The sequence below is a fragment of the Halichoerus grypus genome, chromosome 8 (genome assembly GCF_964656455.1).
Source record: "Halichoerus grypus chromosome 8, mHalGry1.hap1.1, whole genome shotgun sequence".
Classification (NCBI taxonomy): domain Eukaryota; kingdom Metazoa; phylum Chordata; class Mammalia; order Carnivora; family Phocidae; genus Halichoerus; species Halichoerus grypus.
The window spans coordinates 5,921,124-5,948,774 of record NC_135719.1 but is presented as its reverse complement, the minus strand read 5'-3'; the positions used below and the strand labels follow the sequence as shown (position 1 = coordinate 5,948,774).

The following is a 27,651-nucleotide window of genomic DNA, read 5'->3' as shown; positions in this document are numbered from 1 at the left end:
TAAGACATAGGAGAAAGAACAACATTTTGATGGCTTTTTACTTCCTTTTAAAGCCACCGCCACTAGCAGGGAGGGACACCGGGTTTGACCTATGGCTCACCTTAAAGGAAACTACAAGATAGCGCCTTGAACAACTGACATGCTTAAAGCAACTCTAAATGCTTGCGAAGAGGAGGCAAAGAGGTCTCTGAAGCTTCTAAGATTCTTTCATATGAAAAGGGAGAGTGACCACTTCAAAAGCACCAACGAGCTCTGGATGCCTTGAGCCTAGCAGGGAGCCCCAAGGCAAGTATCTCTGGCAAGAATGGGCTTCTGTGATTCTCTTGTACAGGGATGCTCAGGGAGTCTTAATGCCAAGCTAGGTGTTGAGAGAGAAAACTTCACTCATTCCAACATCCAACCTTAAGAACGCACTCACTGCATTCGCCCAGAGAGTGTCATCTGAGAATCTCAGGAGAGTTAACAGAGACTGAAGATCCTATTGAAAAATGACAAGAAAGTCCTCTAGATGGCAATGCTAGCAATGATGGATCTAAAAACAACTACCTTGTTGGGATGAAAATAGAGTAATAAAGGATCATGGCTTAGCAATGAGTCGTTGTCTCCTAAAAAATCATTCGCTCTCTCCAAGGGCCATGGAGCATGGTGACAACAATCAGCTGAGGAAAACCGGGAGCAAACACACCTAAGGTGAACAGCACTGGATACAGCACGAGCCCAGTTGGATAAAATACATGAGACAGTTCCTATCCCCTTGTTGGCTATCTCCCACCTTTAACTCGGCACATGGGGACATAGGCCATGTCAAAGTGATGCTAGCAGCACAAATCTGAGAACATGTACTTTGTACCACTTCAATTCTGGCCGACGTCAGCTTCCCTACAGAATATCACCTGACCTCAAACTCTGTTATAAATGTCTGAGTCACTGTGTTACTCTTTGGGAGTAACTAGCTAGGTCAAAGACCCTGTGTCATGATTCTTCCAAAGCTTCACTGTCACTGCATTATGCCAAGGAAACTCACTTTACAATCAACATCAAACAATTTCTCTCACCATTGGTGTGGCAGCCAGTCATTATAGTGATATCACTGCTCTCTACCAAGAAGTCTGTCTGTAAAGAGATGAACCACGACATAGGTCCAGTAATCTCATGTTGTGTTAAAACTGGTAACAGATCTTAGCAAAACACTCCCAAAACTATGAAACTTAAGTTATTGAATGAAACACGTCTGGGACTACCCCCAGAGTAAAAAGCCACAAGAAAGAACATAAAGGTGTAGAGGTGGATAGAACTATCCTAGGCTTTTAATTTTCTAGTAACCCTGGTTAGGGAGAGAAGGTACCTTATCCATATGGAAGATCAAATCCAATTCACAAACATTTTCAAAACACTTATCCAGGGTCTCCACAAAAACCTAGGAAACAAGGAAAAACAGATCAAGAAATAGAAACATATTCACATCTTCATAAATGTCATATTTGAAAGTAAAGAGGAGCAGTCACAATACTACTTACCTTATGATAAATCTCAAAACAAACCAAAAAACTACCAGCTTCAGGCACTCACCCTACCTATCCCAATTTAGACAGCACAGTCTAGGACAGGACAATCTTGTTTTTAGTATAGCAATACAACCAGCAGCAGACACATGGGCTTTTCTTCCCCCTTTACAAGGTGCTAATTTACATAGAAAAATAACAAACTGAAATACCAACTACTGCAGTCCTTTCCACAAGCCTCCATGTATACCCGTACAAAAAATTTTTACTATTACGGTGTTATCATAGTTTTGTCCTGCTAATTCCAGTTAACATTAACTTCAAAACACCTTTCCATGAATCACTTAACATACTCACAATTTTAAGTTTTTAACTTAATATAACATTTAAACAGAAAAGCAGACAAATGATGAGTACAGCTTAATGAATTTTCAGAATGAACACATCACATAATCAACCGCCATCCAAATACTGCAATGGAATACTCCCAGCTCCTAGATGCTCTCTTCATGCCCCTTCAGACAAAACACCCTCTCCAAAGGTAGCCACCACCCTGAGTTCTATCATCTCAGTTTAGTTCTGCCTGTCTGTGAATTTACATAGGTGACATCATACAACATGTATTCCTTTTGTCTGACTTCTTTCATTTAACAGTGCTGGTGAATTCCTCCACACTGCTGCATGTCATAAAAGCTTATTCATATTCACTACTGGATAGTATTTCATAGAAATATTTATGCATTCTCCTACAGATGGGACACTTGAGTTGTTTTCAGCTTTTGACTGGCTATAAACTAATAGAAATGGAAATCATATTTCTAGCTACTTTGGAAAGCTCTTTGACATTATTTATATTATTTATTATTTATTGTTATTTTATTGTTTCAGCAATTCTACTCCTAGGTACATACCCAACAGAAATGCATATATATGTATATGTATATACATATATATGCCCAAAAAAAACAACATAATTTCATAACAGCACTATCCATAACTCTTTACATTTTTATCAGTGGCTGAATTTTTTTCTATAAGGATAACATACTTGAATAGGGGCTTATTTTCAATCCCTGGGCACTTGGTGAGCCCTTACAATCTAGCAACTCAAGTCCTTCAGTTTGGGAAAATTTTATCAAATAATTTAGTTGAGAATTTCCCCCTTATCCTGTCCCTAGTCTTTCTTTTTGGAGCTGCTTCTGCTGATTTGTATCTGCTGATAACTGGAATTAGCAGCTGAGGTACTAGACCTCCTCATTTTCTTATCCTTTCCCTTCCAGTTTTCTCTCAGGTCTTTAATTTCTAAGAGAACATTTTGTTCCATCTTTCTTTTTTATTTAGCAGACCGTTTTTTTGTTTTACTTCCCTGTGGCTTAAAGACAGGGGTTTGTTTTACTGTTGTCCTTTCTTTTATGGTCTCTATTTCCTCTACATTGCTTTTTCCGGTTTGTTCATTTTAGTCTTCACCTTCCATGTTAGAGGCTTTCCTCAGATTACTGATTAGCCTTGTTTTTTTAGTCATAAGAATCAAAGGCTGACTGGAAGCTCTGCAACCCTAGCTATTTGCTGGGGATCCTCCCCTTCACCCCTTTAGGCTTTTTTATTCCTTCCCCTCAGATTGCTCAAATTTCCCAGAAATATTTTACAATCTCCAGCCTGAAGATGAAAAGACTAGCTACCCGAAATTTGGGAGCAGAGTGGTGGCAAAGGGCTAGGAAGTCAGTATACAGCATTCACAAGGCACACGTTCACTGATCCCCTTGCCGTGCACCACCAACCATGTCTGGTGTCCCCCAAACCAGAGACCCGGGCCTGGGGAAAGGACTTAGGGATCTAACTGCTGCTCAGGCAGCTTTCCCTGCCCAACTCCACACCACACCCAGGGGCCGTGCTGCCAGCTCTGAGCCTCGTGAGGCTTACGTGCAGTGAAGCAGCGTGGCTGTCAGCCTTCTCTACTGCTGGCCCAGGATGTGGCTCCCTTGGCCTTGCCAAGTCAATTACCATATTCTTTCCTCCTTTCAAAAAGTTCCTTGCTATTGTTTCCTCTCCTGTTCTGTGTGTGTGCGTGAGTGTGCGCGCAAGCGCGTATGTGTGTGTGTGGCCTCTAGTTTTAAAGGAAAAAAAATGAACTTAGAAGTGTGGAAGTTCCCAATAGGACTTAAAAAAAAAAAACAAAAAACTAACAAAGTCAAAGTTCTTAACAGAAAATAAACCGTGAAAATACTCTGCCAAGAATGTTTAGAAAAACAATGTTAATAAGGAATGACTAGGCATCAAAATTCATTGCAAAGCCTTGGTCATTAAAATAGTAAAATACTAAGATAGAAATACAAGTATGGATCAATGGGACAGGATATAAAATACTGAAACAGGGCACCTGGGTGGCTCAGTCAGTTAAGTGTCTGTCTTCAGTTTGGGTCATGGTCCCGGGGTCCTGGGATCGTCCCTGCTCAGCGGGCAGCCTGCTTCTCCCTCTGCCTCTGCCCCTCCCCCTGCTAGTGCTCTCTCTCTCTCTCTCTCTCTCTCTCTCTCTCAAATGAGTAAAATCTTTAATAAATAAATAAAATACTGAAACATACACATGTGTATAAGAAAATACATTCCTCTCCCCCTCCCAGACGTGGTAAATCATTTTAATTATTGTCAAAGGCATAATCCAGTTTTGGAAATTTGTTAAAAGGTTAAAATTCATACAAAACCTGCCATAAATTAAGATAGAGGTAGATTAAAATGCATCATATCGATCTCTTAAAGCAATACCTTCCATAAAAAGCAAAGGTGGGTTTCTGCCTTAATGCTGAACAATGCTGGCTCTAGAATTCTATGCAATTCTGAACAAAAATGAATTCTCTGAAATTATTTTCCACTTATTGTGAACCTCAATAGACCAAATTCAAAAGCAAATCATGATAAAATCTACCATCGTCTTGAATTCTGTAGTCCAGGAATTTCAGACAAACTATGCTGAAAAGCCACTCCAGTGAAGCACGGGGACACATCATGGGCACTCTGGGTTTTGAAGCTTGAGAAAATTAAAAAGTTGATTTTGTGTGTAGTATTTTTAGATGTAATCTAGGAAGATCAAAACCATGAAAGCCGTAACAGTCTGTGAAAGAGTCACTGGAGCCTCCTGTCACCAGGCTGCCTCTATGCCCAGCGCCACATTCACGTAGCCTCCAGTGGGTGGCACCACCAAATCCTCTTCCTCTCCCTCTACAGCACGTGCCCCTCCTCTTCCCTGCCCTACAAGGTTTGGGGGCACTTCATCGTACATGGGGCCTCTCATGCAAAGAAAATACAATTTTTGACAAAGGTGGTATTTTGAATTGGTGGGGAAAAGCTGTACTAGTTGACAGTGCTGGGACAAATGGCTATCCTTCAGGGGAAAAATTAAAGGTAGTTGCCTATCCCAATACAGACATAAAATACCTTACAGGTATTACTGAGCTAAGTGTAAAAGACAAACTAAAAAAGCAATGGCAGATCCCCTTTGTGCCACTCAGGTCTCTTGGTCAGTCTGTGGGAAGCTTCTGGGTGGCCGGTATTGTTAAAAGCGCTGCCCCAGCAGCCAGGACTCTGGAGTAAGATGCCCAGAGCATATGTGAGGAAAGGGAGACCATATTGCTCAGCAGCACTGTGCCAAGGGGCTGTTTTTATTAAAGAGGGTTAATGAAATTAAAATTAGTGTAGTAGTCGTCTTGGGCTGCCATAACAAAATACCACAGGCTGTGTGGCTTAAACAACAGAAATTTATTTTCTCAGTGTTGGAGGCTAGTGATCCCAGATCAAGGTCTGGTAGGATTGGTTCCTGATGAGGGCTCTCCTAGCTCACAGACAGCCACCTTCTCGCTGTGTCTTTGATAGGACTTTCTTTGGTTTGTGCACATGGAGAGAAATCTTTAGTATCTCTTCCTGTCTTATAACAACATGAGTTGTATGGGACCAGAGCCCCAAGCTTATGACCTCATTTAACCATAACAACATCCTTAAAAGCACCCATCTCTAAATATAGTCACACTGGGGGTTAGGGCCTCAACATATAAATTTGAGGGGACCCAATTTACTCCATAACATTGGGTTCTCAAATAGACCAGTAATACAGAATGAGATGGAATAGCTCCAGAAAAGATATCCCCAGATAAAGATCAAAAAAGAGCAGTCAGATGTATCTGTTTCTCCTAGAGCCTCACGATATCATCATTCAAGATCATGATCAAGATTAAAAGAACATGAAAGTCAGATAATGTAGGAATAAAATGCAGGAGCCAGAGCAGAAGCAAAGAGTATGCTAATGCGTGAAGAAACTGAAGAAGCTACAGGCGCAGAGAGCAAAATAATAAGACATGAATCTAAAAATAAATCCTCTAAGAAATACAAATTTGAGGAACATATTGACAAAGAACATTCTTCTTATAAAGTAAAGGAGAGATTAAATTCATCTGAAAATGGTGAGGACAGACACAAACACAAGAAAGTAAGTCATCAAGAGGCAGAATTCACTCAAGACCTAAGTCTCACTAAAGGCATCATCACAGTAGAATCGGGGAGTGGAAATGTCTCGATCCAGGAACAGATCCAGAAGCCATAATCTAGAAGCAGAGAGAGGAAGAAACCATGATCCAGAAGCAGGGGAAGCACTGTGGATCAGATCTAGTCCCTGCTCAACACCAACAGGCATAGGGGTAGAAGCAGGAGCAGTACCAGAAGAGACGTCAAGATATAAAGAAGACAATGGACAAACCAAGAAGAGTTAACAAAAGTTTAAGCCACACTCCTAGGCTACCTCTCTTCAGAGGCAGAAATAGCAATGGGTGCACAAAAAGCTTTAGCTAGGGGGCTGGAAAGGGCAGACGCTGGAAATTACAAGAACAGCAAGAAGAGGAAATTGTTGAAAACAAAAACAAGGGGCACCTGGGTGGCTCAGATGGTTAAGCATCTGCCTTCGGCTCAGGTCATGATCCCAGGGTGCTGGGATCGACCCCCACATCAGGCTCCCTGCTTGGCGGGGAGCCTGCTTCTCCCTCTCCCTCTACTATGCTCTCTCACTCTCTCTGTCAAATAAATAAATAAAATCTTAAAAAAAAAAAAAAGAAAACAAAAACAAGAAATAGCCGCAGCTACGGGAGGCTCTGTTCTCACTGCTGCAGCCCTGTGGGCAGTGCAGCGAGCTCCCCTTGTCTGTGGGGTGCACCCCAAGGCCCCTGTGGGTGCTAAAACCATGGGTATTACCCAACCATGTACAGACTATGTCCTATACGCACACACTTATGATGGTTTAGTTTATGAGGCCCACTAAGAGATCAACAATAATAAAAATACAACAATTAGGGGCGCCTGGTGGCTCAGTCATTAAGCGTCTGCCTTCGGCTCGGGTCATGATCCCAGGGTCCTGGGATCCAGCCCCGCATCAGGCTCCCTGCTCGGCAGGAAGCCTGCTTCTCCCTCTCCCACTCCCCCTGCCTGTGTTCCCTCTCTCGCTGTGTCTCTCTCTGCCAAATAAATAAAATCTTTAAAAAAATATATATATATAACAATAATATTATAATAAAAGTTAAATAAATGTGGTCTCTCTCTCTCTCAATATCTTACTGTTCTGTACTCACTCTTCTTGTGATGACAAAAGATAACATGCCTGCATGGCGAGATGAAGTGAGGTGAGTGGCGAACGCACTGTGATGCAGCATTAGGCTACTACTGACCCTCTGATAAATCAGAAGGACATGCTTCTGGGTCGTGGCTGATCCGGGTAACTGAAACCAGGGAAAGTGAAGCTGTGCATAAAGCGGGACTGCTCTGACACCTCAGACAGCTATGGCTCAGATGTTAGCCCAAATCAATACTTTGGCAGAGACAAGAATAGTCTTATCTAGCTATTACAACCCCGCAGTTGTGAATCCAGTAAAACCTGCTGAACAAGAGAAAAAAGGAAGGCGCTTCAGCAAGGCAAAAAAGAAGGGGACAAATCCCAGCCTGCTTAAATATGGAATTAAACTGAATTTTGAAAACAAGAACCAAAACGTCAAATTTAGAAAATTAAGTGATATTACAAGTGAAGACGAAGATGGGTATAGTTCAGCTGATGAAGGAAGTTCCAAGACTAAGCAACAGGAAGAAGTACAGATGACTCTAGAACATGGGGATTAGGAGTGCTGACCCTCCCCCACTTCCCACACAATCAAAAAATCCGTCTATAACTTGACTCCCCCAAAACTTAACTACTAATAGCCTACTACTAGTAGCTGGAAGCCTTACCAATAACATAATCAATCAACATAAATATTGCATGTTATATGTATTATACACTGTATTATTACAATAAAGTAAGCTAAAAAAAACTGTTATTAAGAAGGTCATAAGGAAAATACACATACAGTACTATACTGTATTTACTGAAAAAACTCTATGTATAAGTGGACCTAGGGCAGTCCAAGGGTCAACTGTATTTGGAAATCTAGATGCTCAGTATGAAATGGCAAGATCATAAACCCACATATAATGCAAGGAATGGATTCAGTTTGAAAAAGATCACACTTATAAAGTTTGGGACTTTAAAGACTTCTTGTTCTGATCAGGTCCTTGTTCACCAGAGGTCTAGCATTCCAACTTGTGTGGGTATCACACTGTAATTTATTGAAAAAATATGATTCTCACTACAAAAACAGAAATGGTTAATTATGTGATGCAGTAAGAGGCGTTAGCCAATGCTCAGTGGTAATCATTTTGCAATATATAAGTGCATCAAATCAACAGGACTGTACACTTTAAACTTATGCAACACTATATACATCAATTATATCTCAATAAAGCTGGGGGATCATTTTTTAGAAAAATCAAATCAGGGACACTTGGGTGGTTCAGTCCATTGAGTGTCTACCTTCGGCTCAGGTCGTAATCTCAGGGTCCTGGGATCGAGTCCCACATTGGGCTCCTTGCTCAGCAGGAAGCCTGCTTCTCCCTCTGCCTGCCACTCCCCCTGCTTGTGCTTTCTCTCTCTCTCCCTCTGACAAATAAATAAAACCTTAAACAAAAATAAATAAAAATCAAATCAGTGACACTGGTGTTAGTGTTGTAATCAGGCTAAATCTCCTTCCATTAAACTTTACAGGACAAATTTTTTATTTCATGAATTCTACTTTTCAAATATATAAAAGCTGCAGGTGGGATAAAATTTCATACATGGATTATCTGTGTCATCTTGTGTACTTTGGTACTTAACTTTTTGCAGTTATTTTCATCTCTTGAAACATGAAGGAAATGTTATGCAGATGTTCTTTAGACAATCTGGCCATTTGCTACATATCCAGCACAGATAAACTGGGTGGTGATGGTGATAAAAATGGTTTTCTCAGGAGAACAAATACTGTTAAAATGGCCATACCACCCAAAGCAATCCACACATTAACACAATCCCCATCAAAACACCAACAACATTTTCACAGAATTAGAACACAAACAATTCTAAAATTTGTATGGAACTACAAAAAAACTCAAATAGCCAAAGCAATCTTGAAAAAGAACAAAACAGGAAGTCTCACAATCCCAGATTTCAAGATACAGTACAAAGCTATAGTAATCAAAACAGTATGGTACTGGCACAAAAACAGACACACAGATCAATGGAACAGAATAGAGAGCCCAGAAATAAGCCCACCCACGATTATATGGTCAATTAATCTCTGACAAAGGAGGCAAGAATATGCAATGGGAAAAAAACAGTCTCTTCAACAAATGCTGTTGGGAAAACTAGACAGCTCCATGCAAAAGAATGAAACTGGACCACTTTCTTATATACAAAAATAAACTCGAAATGGATTAAAGACCTAAATGTGAGACTGTAAACCATAAAAATCCTAGAAGAGAGCACAGGCAGTAATCTCTCTGACACTTACCATAGTAACATTTTTCTAGACAGGTTCCCTGACTGAGGTAAGTGAAGCAAAAGCGAAAATAAACTACTGGGAAGACTTTACAAAAAAAGCTTCTGCATAGCAAAAGAAACAATCAACAAAGTAAAAAGACAACCTACAAAATGGGAGAAGTTATTTGCAAATGACATATCCAATAGGAAGTTAGTATCCAAAATACATAAAGAACTTAAACAACACCAAAAAAAAAAAGTAATAATAATAATAATCCAGTTAAAAAAGGGCAGAAGACACGAACAGATATTTCTCCAAAGAAGATATACAGATGGCCAATAGGCACACGAAAAGATGCTCAACATCACTCATCATCAGGGAAATGCAAATCAAAACCACAAGGAGATATCACCTCACACCTGTCAGAATGGCTAAAGTCAAAAACACAAAAAACAAGTGTTGGCAAGGATGTGGAGAAAGGAACCCTTGTGTACTGTTGGTGGGAATGCAAATTGGTACAGCCACTATAGAAAACAGTATGGAAGTTCCTCAAAAAACTAAGAATAGAATTACCATATGATCCAGTAATTCCACTCCTGGGTACTTACCCAAAGAATATGAAAACACTAATTCAAAAAGGTATATGCACCGTATGTTTATTGCAGCATTATTTACAATAGCCACAGTATGGAAGCAACCAAGGTATCCATAGATAGATGAATGGATAAAGATGTGGTGTGAGTACACACACACACACAGACACACACACACACACAAATATTACTCAGCCATAAAAACGAATGAAATCTTACCATTTCCAACAACATGGGTAGATACAGAGTATTATGCTAAGTGAAACAAGTCAGTTGGAGAAGGACAAATATTTTATGATTTCATTCATGTGGAATTTAAGAAACTGAACAAATGGACAAACCAAAAAAGAAACAAACCAAAAAACCAGACTCTTAAATACAAAGAATAAACTGGTTGTTACCAGAGGAGAGGTGGGAGGGGGGATGGGTGAAACAGGTGATGGGGATTAAGAGTACAATTAGAGTGACAAACACTGAGTAATGTACAGAATTGCTGAATCACTATATTGTACACCAGAAGCTAATATAACACTGTATGTTAATTATACTGGAAATTTTTTTAAATGTAAAAAAAAGCTGAAGAATAAGGAGAATAAATAAGGGTTATCTTTATGTGTCATCAATCAATACAGTTTACTGAGCCTAAAAAACTATATATATATACACACATGTATGAGGAAATTTTAAAAAATGGCTTTCTCAAAAGAAAAATAAAGGAACTGCAATACTGAACACTTTTTTTTTTTAAAGATTTTATTTATTTATTCATGAGAGACAGAGAGAGAGAGAGAGAGAGAGAGAGAGAAAGGCAGATGGAGAAGCAGGCTCCCAAGGAGCAGGGAGCCCGATGCGGGACTCGATCCCAGCACCCTGGGATCAAGATCTGAGCCAAAGGCAGACGCTTAACCATCTGAGCCACCCAGGCGCCCTGGACAACATTTTTATAGCTTGGAGCTATCAGGAAAAATATCAATGGATGTAACTACCTAAAGTTAAAAGACAAATGGACTAGGAGAAAATATTTGCAATAAATGTAACAGAAAAAGGATTGATATCCATATAGTTAAGAAAAAATGCAACCCTTACAAATGAATAGAACAAATGGCCATGAGAAAAGTGGACAAATGCTATGGTCAGATATTTTCAAATATAAATGACCAGTAAACACTGAGAGCCACGCAACTTAAGCAATATTCAAGAAAACTAGGGACAATAATGAATTTCTGTTTTCACCCATCAGATTGGCAAACATTTGGAAATATTCTTAATACTGAAAGTTGGTGAAGTTATGGGGAAACAGGCCTTTTTTGGGAGATAATCTGGCAATACCTATCAATTTAAAAAGCACACATCCTTTAATCAAAGCAGCAATTCCAATGTTAGGAATTTATCCTAAAGAAACGACCACACGAGCATACAGACCATGTGAAGGGGAGCACTGCAGTGCTGTTGGAAACACTGAGAAGCTGGGTACTGAATAAAAGATTACAGCATATCATTTATATTTTTATAAAATCATTCTTCACTAAAAAGAATATATGAAATGGAAAAAGCTCCAAGACTTATTATTAAGTGATAAAAAAGCAAGTCACAGAACTATGTATATGGTGTGACTACTTTTTATTTTAAAAAGTAAATGCATACGGGGCGCCTGGGTGGCTCAGTTGGTTAAGCAGCTGCCTTCGGCGCAGGTCATGATCCCAGGGTTCTGGGATTGAGCCCCACGTCGGGCTCCTTCCTCAGTGGGGAACCTGCTTCTCCCTCTCCCTCTGCCTGCCGCTCCCCCTGCTTGTGCTCTCCCTCTATCAAATAAATAAATAAAATCTTAAAAAAAAAAAGTAAATGCATATGATGTGTGTGTGTGTGTGTGTGTGTGTGTGTGTGTACATGCATTAAGACTTAATAGTGGTCACCTCTAGAAAGGAGAGTGGTGTATGAGAGAGAAGGAAATGAATGCTAAGGGAAGGACTTCTCCATTTCACTTAATAAACTTAAAAAGAATATATTCATATACTATTTATATGACTTTTTAAATATTTTTTCTACTTGTATAATTTTAAAAACCCAAAATAATATCCTTGAAATTCCAGAAATAGGCCTAAATTTATATAGAAATTTAAGTTTAAACTAGGGGTAGCAAAATGACAGGAGGCTGAATAATTTGGAGAAACTGGATAATGGTATGGAGAAAAAGTAACTCAGCTCCATATCTCAACATATATTGAAATAAATCTTGTGTTAAAGAGATTTAAATAAACCTTTGTGCTAAAAGCTTAATAATACATATATTTTTTAATTGGAAACAACAGTGATAAGAAGACAAACACAACTACTGAAGAAGAGGAGATAAGCATAAAGTAGAGAGTCTCAGTGAATAGTGAACTTGTAAATTAAACTGAGAATTAAAGGGAAGGTTGTGTAATTATAAGAAATATCTGCAAATATAATGATGAATAAAAGCTTAATATCTTCAAATTTCAAAATAAACCATAAGGTATTAGGACCTCCTTTGAAAAAAAAACAACAAAACTAACATAAGATTTGAAAGAAGAAATGAATAAATGGAAGGAAATGCTGTTTTTAATTCATTTCTAAGTATAAATCCAACAGAGACTTTTGGGACCATTACAAATTATTCAAGAATGTATACAGCTGAACAAATGGTTATAAATATCAGAGAATATATTGAAAAAGAACTGCACCCAAGGGGAGTAACTGGTCTTACTGAGTATATAAACCTACATTAACAACAATAAATAAGACAGTATGAAACTCATGCATAAAGAGAAACACAACTCAGTGGAACAGAATGATGAGTAAAAACTAAACCTCACTATGTATTATGTTTATTCAACCAATATTTAGTGAGTGGTTCCCGCATGCTAGACATTCTACCCTGGGGCTGCCTCGGTCAACAAGTCATGTTCTTGCCTCGGTCAACAAGTCATGCTCTTGCCTCGGTCAACAAGTCATGCTCTTGCCAGGCTTATGTTCCGGGTGTGGGAAGAACAAGGCATATAAACAAGATCTTTTCTATTGTCATAAGTGCTCTGAAGGAAATGAGCAGGATGATGGGATGGAGGTTACTTCAGACAGGCCTTCATGAAAGTCTTGGAGGATCAACATTTGAGCCGAGTCATGAATGATAAAGAAGCCAGTCATTTGAAGAGCTAAAGAGGAAAAGAACTTGAGCAAAGGCATTCTAGTGCACTGAACAAGCACAAAGACCCTGAAGCAAAAATGTCCTTGTGTCTGAGGAACAGAAAGAAGGTGGAAATGGCTAGAGTATCCTGGAGGTGAGCGAGAATATGATGAGCTCAAACAGAGAAAGACAAAGGAGCCAGATCATGACAGGCCTTGTAGACTGACAGGGAGTTTCGATTTTACTCTAAACCTTATACATTACAGTTTCTTTAATAAGGGGAAGTAAAATGGATTATTTACAACTTAATATAATAGTTTAGAAAAAAATAAGTTAGTTTTAAAATAAACTCAAAAATACAGAGAATTACTTTTCCATTGATTATAAGAGAAAACACTTACTGTGCTAAGAAGAAAATGCTACCAATTACAATTGTAAGATTTCATCTATTGTAATATACATCCTGATGTAGGAGTTACTAAAGTGTGGGGAAATGTGCATCATAGAATAGATGAAATATAAAACTATAAACCAGGATCTAGACTTTACCAGACAAGTGGTTCAATTATATTATAAAAGGTATATTTGAAAAGAACAATGTAAACCTACACATGAAAAAAGTAGGCACAATTAATAAAAGTAAAAATTCAGACAGTTGTGAGGCACCACTCTACCTCTGAGTAGAGATTAAAAATGACATATTTCAATGTTGGAGCTAGGAAGAAACATGAACTCAAACAGTCCTGGAGCCACCTTACGTTAATATAGCTCTCCTAAATATCTACCTAGCTACGTGCATTATAATTAGCAACATTCATCTCTTTCACTCGGGAATTCCATTTTCAGTAGGGTGTGAATAGGCCCAAGAGTCTGCATAAAGACATAGAGTAGTTTTATTTGTGTTACTTAAAAAAAAAAAAAAGGAAAATGGAAACAATCTAATATCTCTTCTACTGCTCTGCTGCCTGGATTAGCCGAGGACACTCGTTTTACTCCCACTGAAATGTGCTTTGACTTACTCTTGAAAACCAGGGGTATGGTCAGGACAAGCTGAAAAAGAAAATGAGCGGTCCATTCCTCCTGACATGTTTCTGCTAGACAGCAAGAGCCTGATGCCCCACCTATGGTGAGCTGTTTCTCCCGATGCACTCACATGACCTTGCCCTCAGATGTCCCCAGAAGGAGCTCAGGTATACTCTCAGGGACGCTGAAGCCAGACCATGACCCAGCCACTCTGCTCAGCTCATCTTCTGTTGGGAGCCTTCATCTAAAAGTGGCAAGTTATCCTTTCCTTACACAACTAATTGTTGTGCTTGCCACTCAGATTTTCCAAACTAAGATAAGTACCAGTTAGGGAATATACATCACATGGTAAAAATAAAGAGAAGCAAAGGGAAGACCAACATAAAAGTCTGAAGAGGGATGCAATGAATGAGCGGATGGAAGTGAGGAACAGTATACACAAGCTTTACGGAACTAGTAATGTACTGTTTCTTAATCTGGGTGATAGCTTCATTTTACTGGCATTCTTGAAACTGTATTGACATGTTTAGATTTTTTTTTTGTATATACAGGTTTCACAATAAATATAATTTTTTTTTTAAGATTTTTATTTTGGGGCACCTGGGTGGCTCAGTCGTTAAGCGTCTGCCTTTGGCTCGGGTCATGGTCCCAGGGTCCTGGGATCGAGCCCCGCATCGGGCTCCCTGCTCTGCAGGAAGCCTGCTTCTTCCTCTCTCACTCCCCCTACTTGTGTTCCCTCTCTCGCTGTCTCTCCCTCTGTCAAATAAATAAAATCTTAAAAAAAAAAAAAAAGATTTTTATTTATTTATTTGAGAGAGCGCAGACAGAGAGCGAGAGAGAAAGCACGAGCGGGGTGGAGGGGTAGAGGCAGAGAGAGAGGCAGGCTCCCCACTGAGCAGGGAGCCCGATGCAGGGCTGGATCCCAGGACCCTGGGATCATGACCTGAGCCGAAAGCAGACGCTTAACCAACTGAGCCACCCAGGTACCCCTGAATATAATTTTAAAAACAATCTTATAGGGATTCTGATCGGGTTTTCAGTAAATTTATAATCTGAAAGTATGGACACTGTAATGAGTTTTCTCAACAGGCAAAGGGTATGTGTTATTCATTTATTTTGCCCTTTTCATATTTTCAGTAGAGTTTGAAAGTTTTCTTCATATATATCTTGCATATTTTTTACATTTATTCCTTGATATCTTATGAACCTTTTTGCTTTTGTGAGTGGGCCCCTTTAAATATTATATTTCCTGAAAGTTACTGACTTTTAAGTTTGTTAAACTTGTCCCAGTACTGAACTCTATTATTAGCTCTAATGGTTTCCCAGTGACCATTTTGGATTTCCTAGGTAATAATTTCATCTGCAAGCCTAGTAAAGCCTATCCCCCATTAACTAAACTTTTTCCCTCAAAACATACTTTTGAATTTCTTAGCCATTCATTTTTCCTGATGAATTTTCCCTTCAATAAGTTCTATAAGATTTCCTGATGGATTTATAATTGGTTTCCCATTTAATTTGTTGATTACTATTATTATCTTGGCTTGACTTTTCCCAACAAGGAGAGCGCCTGTAGCTCCATTTATTTCAAATATTCCTTTATGTTTTTCCTTTAAATTTCGTAATTCTATTGGAATTAATGTCAAGTATTCCATACTAAGTTAATTTCCAAACACTCGATATCCTTTGTCACTATTGAGGCTTTTTTTTTTTTAATTATGGTTTTTCTAGCTATTTTCACAGAAATGAAAAATTCAATTTTGATGGATTTATCTCATATTTTGCTATTTTGCTCATATCATTCATTACTTATTTATTATTATAATTTTTGCTGTTTTTTTCCAGGTTTTCTAGGTATATAATCAGGCCATCCTATAGTGAAACTTAATTCTCTCTTCCTTTACCATGTAACTTGTTCCTTTCCTTTTTTATCACTCATTACAAATGTTTATTCAAATTAGAGTAAATAATAAGGGACAACCTTGTTTTCATGAATGCCTATAGATTTCTCTCCTGAGATAACACTGGCTCTTGTTTTTATTTTTATTTATTTTTTTAAAGATTTTATTTATTTATTTGACACAGAGAGACACAGCGAGAGAGGGAACACAAGCAGGGGGAGTGGGAGAGGGAGAAGCAGGCTTCCCACCGAGCAGGGAGCCCGATGTGGGGCTCGATCCCAGGACCCTGGGACCATGACCTGAGCCGAAGGCAGACCCTTAATGACTGAGCCACCCAGGCGCCCCTGCTCTTGGTTTTAAAACTAAAATTTCCCGGGCTCAGTCAGTAGAGTGTGTGACTCTTGATTTCGGGATAAGTTTGAGCCCTACGCTGGGTGTAGAGTTAACCTAAAAAAAAAAATAAAGTGGCGCCTGGATGGCTCAGTTGGTTAAGCGGCCAACTCTTGGTTTCAGCTCAGGTCATGATCTCAGGATTGTGACATTGAGCATCTCTCCCCCCCCCCCCCCCCACCCATGCGCCATGGGCTCTGCGCTCAGTGGGGAGTCTGCTTGGGATTTTCTCTTTCTCCCCCTCTGCCCGCCCCCCGCTCACATACTCTCTTTCAAAATAAATAAATAAAATCTTAAAAAAAATAAAAGCGTTTCTATAAAAACAAATAAAATCTTGAAAAGATAAATAAATAAAACTAAAATTTGCTGCTCCTAGAAAAATAAACTAGGTACTAGAGAAAAGAGGGAGAAAAATACTTTTCACGACATATTCTTGGTTTGCCTTTTGAATTTTGAACCATGTACATGTATTATTTCTTCAAAAATAGTTTACGATAAATAAATATGCACTAAATAATCAAAGAAAAATGCTTCCTATTCCAATTCAAGAGCATTTCGGGAATATAATTTGGAAATCATTTCTCTCTGATGCAATTCTATCAGTCTCCACTATCTTCCTTACTGCTGTAATAGATTCTAAGAACTTTCCCCTTATTAAACTGACTTGCATCCTTGGGATAAAGACAATTTGTACACAATGAATAATTCTTCTAGAATGAGCTAGTCTTGAGAGAGTACTTTCAGAGCTAGAAAAGAACAACTTGTACACTTATAAACTGAAACACACACACACTGAAGAGCCAAAACATAAAACAAGAACCCTTGAGCCAGAAAAGTGTAAATGATTTAAGGTCACACTGCTTATTAATAGGACAGATAGAAACACGAGCCAGGTCTCCTGACTTGCTACAAGTGATTATTGGCTAAGATCTTCTTTAGTAATTCTGTACCAAAACTAATATGCAATATGTGAGTAGGATTTTTTTTTGAGAGGCTTTTGGATTACTACCAATTTACACTGTAAAATACACTTAAGTAATATGATTTTTTAAATTCTCAGTTTAAGAAATACCTTATGCAATACAGAGGTTTTATTGTACTTCAACACTTAAAAATTCTACTGAATCTATTAAGGAGTCAGGTTTTTTTAATCCTTTCTTATTTCATCCTAATACTGGATTAAGTGCCTTGCTGTTGATCTAATTTGGGTATTTATGTTTTGAAGTCAGCTATTTCAAATACATTAGTAATACAATTACGTATATCATCCTCTAAAAACATGTTGATGTTTTCTGACTTTTATCCTCAATATATTAGGCCAACTATTCATTGATTTCATTGTCTTTTCAAAGATCAAACCCCTTAGTTCCTATTATTTTCATCTTCTATTTATCTATCTTCCCAAATCCAATGCCCATTATTTAATAAACGCCCATTACATTGTAGGGTTAATTTCTTTTTATCTTGACAACATAGATATGTGAAGTGCATTTCCTCCAATAACCGCATCCCAATTTTTAAACTGTATTATCACTATTTCCTTTTTCTTCTAATACACTTATTATATGCACATTTTTATAGCATTCTATAGTTTACAATACTATAAAATACATTGTCACAACTGAATCCTATAATCTATACATCTATTCAGATGGTAGATCCATGACTCAAATGCAGGTTTTCTGATTCTAGATCTTAAACTCTTTCTATTATGCCACATTGACTCTCAATGTCCAATCTGACTCAAGTGTTTTAAGAAAGCTTTTTAAATCATCTTAGAGAGGGGCGCCTGGGTGGCTCAGTCGTTAAGCATCTGCCTTTGGCTCTGGTCATGATCTCAGGGTCCTGGGATCGAGTCCCACATCGGGCTCCCTGCTCGGCGGGAAGCCTGCTTCTCCCTCTCCCACTCCCCCTGCTTGTGTTCCCTCTCTTGCTGTGTCTCTCTCTGTCAAATAAATAAATAAAATCTTTAAAAAAAAAAAAACTTGAGATAATCTTTTTAGATAATTTATATACTGTTATGTACAATACGCGAATATAATGTATGAGTTTTTAATCATCTTAAATCATTTTCTGAATGTAAAATTTATATTTCTGTAGCTAGAGAGTTTTCTATAATTGTTAATTAGGTTTTAATGCAAGCTTCTATTTCAGTGCTTTCTACTTAAGAAACTTATTCAAGTCACTTAAAGGAAGCCTACCTAAAATTTCACATATAAAATGATGGAATTAGGGGCCACTGGCTGGCTCAGTCGGTAGAGCATGCAGCTCTTGCTGTCGGGGTTCAGAGTTTGAGCCCCATGTTGGATGCAGAAATTACTTTTAAAAAAAATCTAAAATGATAGAATTATACTAAATTAATGGTTCCCAAGCTAGGGTCCCTACACATCTCAGTTTCCATAAAGACAATAAAAAGAATCTATAAGCCACGGGACACCTAGGTGGCTCAGTCAGTTAAGTGTCTGCCTTCGGCTCAGGTCATGGGCCCAGAGTCCTGAAATGGGGCTCCGTGTCAGGTTCCCTACTCAGTGGGGAGCCTGCTTCTCCCTCTGCCTACCCCCACCCTCACCCCCAGCTTGTGTTCTCTCTCTCTCACTCACTCTCTCTCTCAAATGGATAAATAATAATAAAAAAATAAAAGAATCTGTAAGCCATTTCTAATTTTCAAAAATCCTAAAAAAAAATCATGTTTACCTATGTTAAGATTGCATAGACTAACCAAAACATCAAGTATCTTTGTCTTAGGCTAGAATTACAAGTGAAAATAAAAAGTATGAATTCTTAAATGTCATTTGGCTTAATAGTTGAAAAAAATTTCATAACATGGTATGATACTGTAATTTATAATAAGAAAATATTTGGTATTCATTCCTGTTTCTGGCACAGAGTTCCTAAGTGATAAAGGAATTTGGAATTTCCTAAATGATAAAGGTATCCTGTTTATGTTAATAAGGTGACTTTTAGAAGGCACCGAAGATGGGGGCTTGTTGCCAGGCAAACCAACCATGCAATTAGAGGACTGGAACTGTCAGTCCCACCCCTGATCTCACCCAACAGGTCTGTGTCTGGAGAGCTTCCAGGTTGGTGGACTTTGGAGAGTGGCCTGACTGGAAAGGGCATGGAAGCCCTTTCCCCATTTCTCCATTCCTTGCCCTGTAAATCTCTTCCGTCTGGCTGTTCCTGAGTTATATCCTTCTATAGTAAGATGGTAATCTAGTAAGTACCATGTTCTTCTATAGAGTTCTGTGAGCCACTCTAGCAAATTAAACCCAAGGAGGAAGTCATGGGAACCTCCAATCCATAGCCAGTCAGTCGGAAGCACAAGTGACACCAACCTGGACTTGTGACTGGTGTCTATCTTCAGGTAGATAGTGTCAGAATTGAGTTAAATTTGTGGAACACCTGGTCACTGCCCACAGAGAACTGAGTTAACTGCTAGGTGGTGGTGAGGGGGAAGCACACACATCGGAATTGGTATCAGAATCGTACATGAAAACCAAGGGCAGTGAGAGGGCTGGGTAGAAACCAATGAGTCCGAAAGCTCTAGGAGTTTTTACGGGTTGCTAGGAGCTTTCTTACAGCACCATATGGTGGACATCTGGCAACTCTTACCAGTATCAATAAAAAGACTGACAAAAAGATCTACAGGATGGTTACTCAAAAATCCAGTGCAAATTCTCTTTAGTGGCTGCCATCATTAGCTGACTATGCATACCTGGATGAGGTCCAAGATTCCAAGTTCACTCTCTGATGAATCCACACAAAACACAAAGTAGAGTGTAGCATAGTGCCGATAAATCAGTTTGTAGTCAGGGCCACCAATCAAACTGTGGAAGACGGGAAACGTTTAAATGGCTGTATCTTAATTAAACATTTCAAAGAGAAACCCTATGCCAAAGAATGAGAACAGGTGCAACAGAAAGGTGAGCACAGGCCAAACAACAGGCCATGTTTACCAGGGGAACAGCAACCAAGTTTGGAAGAGGTGCCTAAAACCACTTTACCTCACCTTTTCTTCTGCCATCCCTCCCAGGAACCAAACATCTAAATGAGTAATATCTGAAGCACAACCATTCAACAGCTTCCAAAACAGAATTGGGTCTCTTCGTGAGCAGCTCAGGTACCACCTGACACTTGAGTACTACCTGAAGAGGCAAGAGTGATGAAGGGCACCCAACAGTGGATACACAGGGAGAAAATGGAAGCCCATCATTTACCTTCCACCTTCCAAGAAGTTACAGATGTTGTCATCTCGCTTGAGAACTAGATGGAAGGTCTCTCGAACAATCTGCTGTTGAATTTCTTCTGGCTAATGGAATAAAAGAAATAAAAGTGAATCAGTAGCGGGGGAGGCAGTCTGAAAAACTACATTCCATGAATGGGGATGAACAAAGAGAGAAGTGCTTCCAAACAAGGAACAATCTGAACATTTGGTACCAGTTTCCAGAAAAAAAGAAGTGATGAGTAAAGGAAAAATAAAAGGGGAATCTATGGAAAATGGGAAAGACTCAGTTACACGGGGCGCCTGGGTGGCTCAGTTGGTTAAGCGACTGCCTTCCGCTCAGGTCATGATCCTGGAGTCCCAGGATCGAGTCCCACATCAGGCTCCCTGCTCAGCAGGGAGTCTGCTTCTCCCTCTGAGCCTCCCCCCTCTCATGCTCTCTCTCTCTCATGCTCTCTCTCTCAAATAAATAAATAAAATCTTAAAAAAAAAAAAAAAAAAAGACTCAGTTACAGGAATTAAGCTAGGGTATATTTACCTGGACATCAAGTCACTAACCATTACTGTCTTGATAGGTAAGCCTTATAGTTAATAACCAAGGAAAGGAGCGGGGAGCCTGGGTGACTCCGTTGGTTTGGTGTCTGACTCTTGGTTTTAGCTCAGGTCATGATCTCAGGGTCAGGAGATTGAGCCCCACAGTGGGTTCTGCTTGAGATTCTCTCTCTCCCTGAGACCCTCCCCCTGCTCGCACACTCTCTCTCAAATAAATAAAATCTTAAAAAAAAGATTTTATTTATTTGAGAAAGAGAGAGAGAGAGAGAACAAGTTGGGGGGAGGGGCAGAGGGAGAAGCAGACTCCCCGATGAGCAGGAAGCCTGATGTGGGACTCGATCCCAGGATCCAGGGATCATGACCGGAGCCAAAGGCAGACGCTTAACCGACTGAGCCACCCAGGCGCCTCTGAATCAATAAAATCTTAGAAAAAAAACCCCAAAAAACAAAAAACAAGGAAAGGAGAACTGATAAACTCTCATAAAAGGTCAAAGATAACTAGAAGGCCAGTCCTGGAATATTTTGCCTTCACCTAGAAAATATCTATGCCAAGGTAAATAACAAATGTCAATAGGTCTAACCCTTCAAGGAGGTCAAGATTTAATTGTGTAATTATGTTTTTAAAAACTGAATTTTTCCATCTTCTGTACTGGTAATATGGCATTACATATTAGATGGGGTGTTACTCACCAACAAAGTATTACTGACAGAAAAAGTTCTATTTACAGATTAGAATTTTGAACAGTTACCCTTTTTTTTCACTACCATACACAAGAAAGCTCGACTGTAATGATACCTCTTGATAACTCACACTGTGAGTTATAAATTCACACTGTTTATACAGAGGAGGTTCATAAGTATGGTTAAAAAAAATAAAAGGATGATGGAGGGCACCTGGGTGGCTCAGTCAGTTAAGCCTCCGACTCTTGCTTTCAGCTCAGGTTATGATCTCGGGGCTGTGGGATTGAGCCCTGCCATGGGCTGTGCGCTCAGCCAGGAGTCCGCTTGAGATGGTCTCTCTCTACCCCTCCCCCTGCTCTCTCTCAAATAAATAAATAAATCTTAAAAAAAAAAAAAAAGGATGATGGAAAGGGCGCCTGGGTGGCTCAGTTGGTTAAGCGACTGCCTTCGGCTCAGGTCATGATCCTGGAGTCCCGGGATCGAGTCCCACATCGGGCTTCCTGCTCAGCGGGAAGTCTGCTTCTCCCTCTGACCCTCCCTCCTCTCATGTGCTCTCTCTATCTCATTCTCTCTCTCAAATAAATAAATAAAATCTTTAAAAAAAAAAAAAAAAAGGATGATGGAAGGAAGAAACTGATCATTAAGACAAAAGTAATTAAAAGCTCTCACATCTCAGTGTGCAATGAATCACCTGGGAATGTTATTAAAATACAGGTTCTGATTTAGTAGGTTTGGGGTACATCCTGAGACTGCATTTCTAACAAGCTTCCAGGTGATACCAATGCTGCTGGCCTGGGGATCATACTTTGAGTAGCAAAGCTTAAGAAAACCTTCAGATTGGACTTGCCCTAAGAGTCAGAAAATAGATTCAAGTAATGTTAATCCCTTCTTTCTAAAGCATTGAATTTGGGACGCCTGGGTGGCTCAGTTGGTTAAGCGTCTGCCTTCAGCTCAGGTCATGATCCCAGGGTCCTGGGATGGAGTCTTACATCAGGCTCCTTACTCAGCGGGGAGCCTGCTTCTCCCTCTGCCTGCCGCTCCCCTTGATTGTGCGCACTCTCTCTCTGATAAATAAATAAAATCTTTAAAAAAATAATAAAGCATTGAATTTTAGTTTGAAATAGTTATTTAAAAGAAAGATGGGGCGCCTAGGTAGCTCGGTCGTTAAGTGTCTGCCTTCGGCTCGGGTTGTGATCCCAGGGTCCTGGGACCCCGCATCGGGCTCCCTGCTCAGCGGGGAGCCTGCTTCTCTCTCTCCCACTCCCCCTGCTTGTGTTCCCTCTCTCGCTGTGTCTCTGTCAAATAAATAAATAAAATCTTAAAAAAATAAAAGAAAAAATAAAGACCAAAAAAAAACCAGGGAAAATGTAACTGTGGAGAAATTATTTTTCATAACTTTGACTCAACGTGGATAAACAGTGGCTCTCAGTATTTACTCAATCAATGAAAACCAGCTAATGGGATGCCTGGGTGGCTCGGTTGGTTAAGCATCTGCCTTCAGCTCAGGTTGTGATCCCAGAATCCAGGGATGGAGCCCTGCCTCTGGCTGGCTCCCTACTCCTTGGGTAGCCTGCTTCTCTCTCTGCCTGCCGCTCCCACTGCTTATGCTGTCCCGTGCGCGCTCCGTCAAATAAATAAATAAATCCTTAAAAAAAAAATAAACCTTTAAAAAAAAATAAATAAAAAAAAGAAAAAAGAAAACCTGCTAATCACTAGTCACTGTAAGTTTGAGTCAATCAGTTACTATTTTCCTGGTTTCCATTTAAAGACACAAAGCTCACTGACGCCAGGATGTGTAAAGGATTAACTCTGTGTACTTGGAAATACAAAACATGCTAAGTATCAGCACTTTTTAACCTGATAAAAACATCTTTCAAACTAAAGCCTTTTATCTGACCCTAGGGGGAGGCGGCAGCAGTCATAGGTGAAGTGGTAATGAAACAGTGAAGCTAACTAATTTCTCTCTTTTTGAAAGATTTTATTTATTTATTTGAGAAAGAGCGCACTAGCAGGACGAGGGGCGGAGGGAGAAGCAGATTCCCCGCGGAGCAGTGAGCCAGCCATAGGCAAGGCTCCATCCCGGGACTCTGGGATCATGACCTGAGCCACCCAGGCACCCCTTATTTCTACTTTCAACAGAAAGGTGAACTACCACTTGCTTACATGCCTCAATGACTTTAACAATCCCTCAATAGTTTTTAGTTCTCTGCGGTTTTCAAAGTAACTTTCTCTCACAAGCTAATGTGGTTCTTATAAAAATTCTACGTTCTCCAAAGAAGGTTTACAAATGGCCAATAAGGACATGCAAAGATGTTCAACATCATTAGTCATTAGGGAACGGAAATTAAAACCATAATGAGAATCCACTTTATACCCACTAAAGTGTTTCTAATCAAAAAGATAATAACAAATTTTGATAGGCAGGTGGAAAAATTGAAACTCCTATCATTACTGATGGGAATGTAAAACAGTGCAGCCACTTTGGAAAACAGTTGGGCAATTCCTCAAAATGGTCACCATAAAGTTACCATATGACCCAGCAATTCTACTCCTAGGTTTATAACCTAGAGAAATGAAAACATATGTGTACATAAAAACTTGTACATGAATGTTCACAGCAGCATTATCCACAAGAGCCATAGGTAGAAACATCAACTGATGGACAATCAAAACATGGTATATCCACACAACGGAATATAACTCGGCAATAAAGAGGAATGAAGAATTAACACATGCTACAAGCTGGATTAACCTTAAAAACATATTAAGTGGAAAAAGCCAGTCATAAAAGATCACATACTGTATACCATTTATATGAAATGTCCAGAATAGGCAAAATTTAGGGAGACAGAAAGTAGACTAGTGGTTGCTGAGGGCTGAGGGAGTTAGGAGGAAATAGGGAATGATTCCTAATGGGTAGGGGCTTCTTTTTGGGGAAATGGAAATGTCCTAAAATCGACCATGGGTATGGTTCCACAACTTTGTGAATGTACTAAAATCCACTGAACTGTATACCTTAAATAGGTGAACTATATGTATGTGATTTATTTCTCAGTAACACCTAAAAAAAAAAAAAATTCACACACACAAATGCAAATACAAACTGAATGGTTCTATTGACTGTTAAGTTTTATCTCAAAATATTTAATAAAATGTAATCTAGCTTTAAAAATTCCACGAAAAAGGTAAAATTATTTTGTTCGTATCTATTTGACAAAAAAAAGAAAAAAAAAAAAAAAGAGGAAAAACACAAGGTCAACAGACACAGGGTAAAAAAGGTGAGCTGAGGCCTGAACAGGAGTTTTCTGACTCTTTCCCCTCTTCGTTTCACCAGCTATGTCTGTAACATTTTGAAACCTTGCCACGAAGAAATACAACGCTGGAGGGCAAGAGACAAATAATGATGTTTGTGTTTTCCCAGAAGAGTTTCTGGGAAAACTCAAATTTATATTATCATTTATTGAGCCCTCACGCGGTTGCATTTATAATTTCTCATCGCTTCCCGCTTTTAAACTGACTTTCTTCAACTCTACAGGAGGAAGGGTATCCAGTGCCTGGGCAGTCCCGGCCAGCAATGAAGCAAAATAAGCCCAAGAAAGCACTTCTCCAGATCTTCTAGCCAAAGCAAAAAGTTTCATAAGCTGGCATGTGTCTTCCTACTCTTACAACCGCGCTTAAGGACCGACAAGATTAAAGGGACTTCAATCAGTCGCGTGTTCAATGGGGCACACCCCACCGTCATTTAGCGAGCCCTGAGACCCAAGGGGAAGTGGCACCAAATGGCAGAGAGATGCAGGGGTCCAGGAAGGGGTGAGGGAGCGCGGGGGTGGGACAGACGGCCCGACAGCCGCCCGGGTCCCGCAAGGAGGGTGAAGAGTGTGAGGGTCACGCCCGGTGCCAGGAGCCCGAGGTGGTCAGCCGGCCGGAACGGCCGAAGGGAGAGAAGCGGGAGCGCGGGCGCTCCGAAGGGACGCGACGAAGCTGGGCCGCACTCACGAAACGCTGGTAGAAGCGGACCAGCCGCGGCTTCCCGTGGTTGTTGAAAACCAGAATCGCTTGAATCATCTTCGCCGGCCACGTTTCTCCCACCGCCGGCAGCTCCCACAAAGCATTTCCTTCCGTCACAACACGGCCACTTCCGGTGGGTGCGCTGCGGGGCGAGGCCGGCGGAAACGTGCCCCCGCGCCCAAGGGCCCGGCCGCGAAGAGTCCGGCCTCCCTGCACCCCTAGGAGAAAGCTCCGGGGTGGGCGGCGGGCTCGCGGGGGTCGGGCCGGTTATGACCGCGGGGCCGGGCCGGGGCGTCACCTCGGCTAGCATCGGCTTGCCAGTCAGGGCCTGGCCAGGGCGCGAACCCGGACCTCCGCCGCTCGCCCAGACGGAACGCTTGCCGCAGAATCCAGGGCGGAGCACATCGGAAAAGCCGATCCCGAAGCCGAAGCTCCCGAAAGCAGCCCCGCTCCCAGGCGACCGGGCGGCGGGGACCTCTCTGTCCCGCCGTCCGCGCGAGAGCGTACAGCCCTGCCTTCCCCGTCACACTTGCAGGACGGTCCGCAGTGTGGAGGTGCCCGCTAATTTAGCCACTGGCCGCTTAGGGGACGTTTGGTTCATTTCCGTTTTTCCGTGTTACATACAGTGCTGCAGTGAATTACACAAATGCGTGCTCGTGCAGAAGGGCCGTTTCTCCATGGTCGGTAGTGAAGGTGGAATCAGGGACTCTTCCATGCACATCCACGTGGCGATCCCAAATTGGTAGCTTTGGTTTCTCCTTCTGATGACTTAGTGGGGGTGAGGGGGAGCCACGTCCCTTATTGCAGCTAGAGCTACACGTTGGGATCACCTGTCCAGAGGACTGACCGTGGACATCAAAAGCCTTTAAAATATAGAGAACATTCGGCCCAGCATTTCCAGTTGTAGAATTTATAATAAAAAAATTGTGGACGTGTGAAAAACCTCAAGAATGTACATCTCAGGGAACATGGCTGGCTCAGTCGGTTAAGCCTGTACCTTCGGTTCAGGTCATGATCCCAGGGTCCTGGGATCGAGTCCCATCTCGGTCTCCTTGCTCAGCGGGGAGCCTGCTGCTCCCTCTCTCCCTGTCTGCTCCTCTCCCTGCTTGTGCTCTCTCTCTCTGACAAATAAATAAAATCTAAAAAAAAAAAAAAAGAATGTACGTCTCAGCAGTGTTAACTTCAGGGAAAAATGGGAAACAAATTATTCTGAAACGAGTTATTTGTTAAATGCCTTGTTCCGCAGGCACATGAGGAATATTAAATGGCCATTAAAAATAATACTGTGAAAGGTATATGGTATAGGTAAGTGTTCATGGCATATCTGTAAGTGAAAAGATCACACAAGGTATGTACGTGGATATCCCACTTGGTAAAAGACTGTAAGTAGATACACCAAAATATGAATAATCATCATGTCTGATGGAATGGCAGCATCACAAGTGTTCAGCACAGGCCCTTGTAACAACACTGCCCTGGTTAAAACCCTGGCTCTATTGACCACCTGGGTATTTTGGGCAAATGCCTTCATCTGTAAAACAGGCATGGTATGTTTCCTTTACTATAAAAGTAGGTTTTATTCTACTTAGATGGTTAAACACAAAATTAGTTACTGTTTGTAAGCACTTGGCACAACGCATGGCATATAATTTAGTACATAAGCGATTTAACAAACAGCAGTGAAATTTGATGTTTTTCATTTTTTGAATTTTCTAAAATAAATATGTATTACTCTTGGTGCCAGATTTTTTTTAACTTAAAAAAAAAAAACGAAGGGTTAA

General features: G+C 40.4%; 1 protein-coding gene and 1 pseudogene across 5 annotated transcripts in view; one reads left to right on the top strand and one right to left on the bottom strand.

Annotated features, from left to right (window-relative positions):
- The window catches only part of AP3S2 (adaptor related protein complex 3 subunit sigma 2), a 63,048-nt gene extending 36,662 nt beyond the window's left edge, over window positions 1-26,386 (bottom strand). For 2 of the 5 annotated variants that reach the window (XR_013450256.1, XM_036069924.2), the window contains exons 1-4: window positions 25,859-26,017; window positions 20,625-20,716; window positions 20,123-20,234; window positions 1,346-1,417 (exon numbers count right to left, since the gene is read on the bottom strand). Coding sequence is in view for 3 of the 5 variants with exons in the window: in XM_036069924.2 (XP_035925817.1) it covers window positions 1,346-1,417; window positions 20,123-20,234; window positions 20,625-20,716; window positions 25,859-25,927 (345 nt within the window). In the remaining 2 variants the exon portion in view is untranslated. Of the gene's footprint in view, window positions 1-1,055; window positions 1,114-1,345; window positions 1,418-20,122; window positions 20,235-20,624; window positions 20,717-25,858; window positions 26,040-26,168 lie in introns of those variants that run through there. The other 3 variants (XR_013450257.1, XM_078078878.1, XM_036069925.2) reach the window with 3 other exon arrangements.
- Window positions 5,089-6,434, top strand: LOC144382810 (uncharacterized; annotated as a pseudogene).
- Window positions 26,387-27,651: the final 1,265 nt, after the last annotated feature.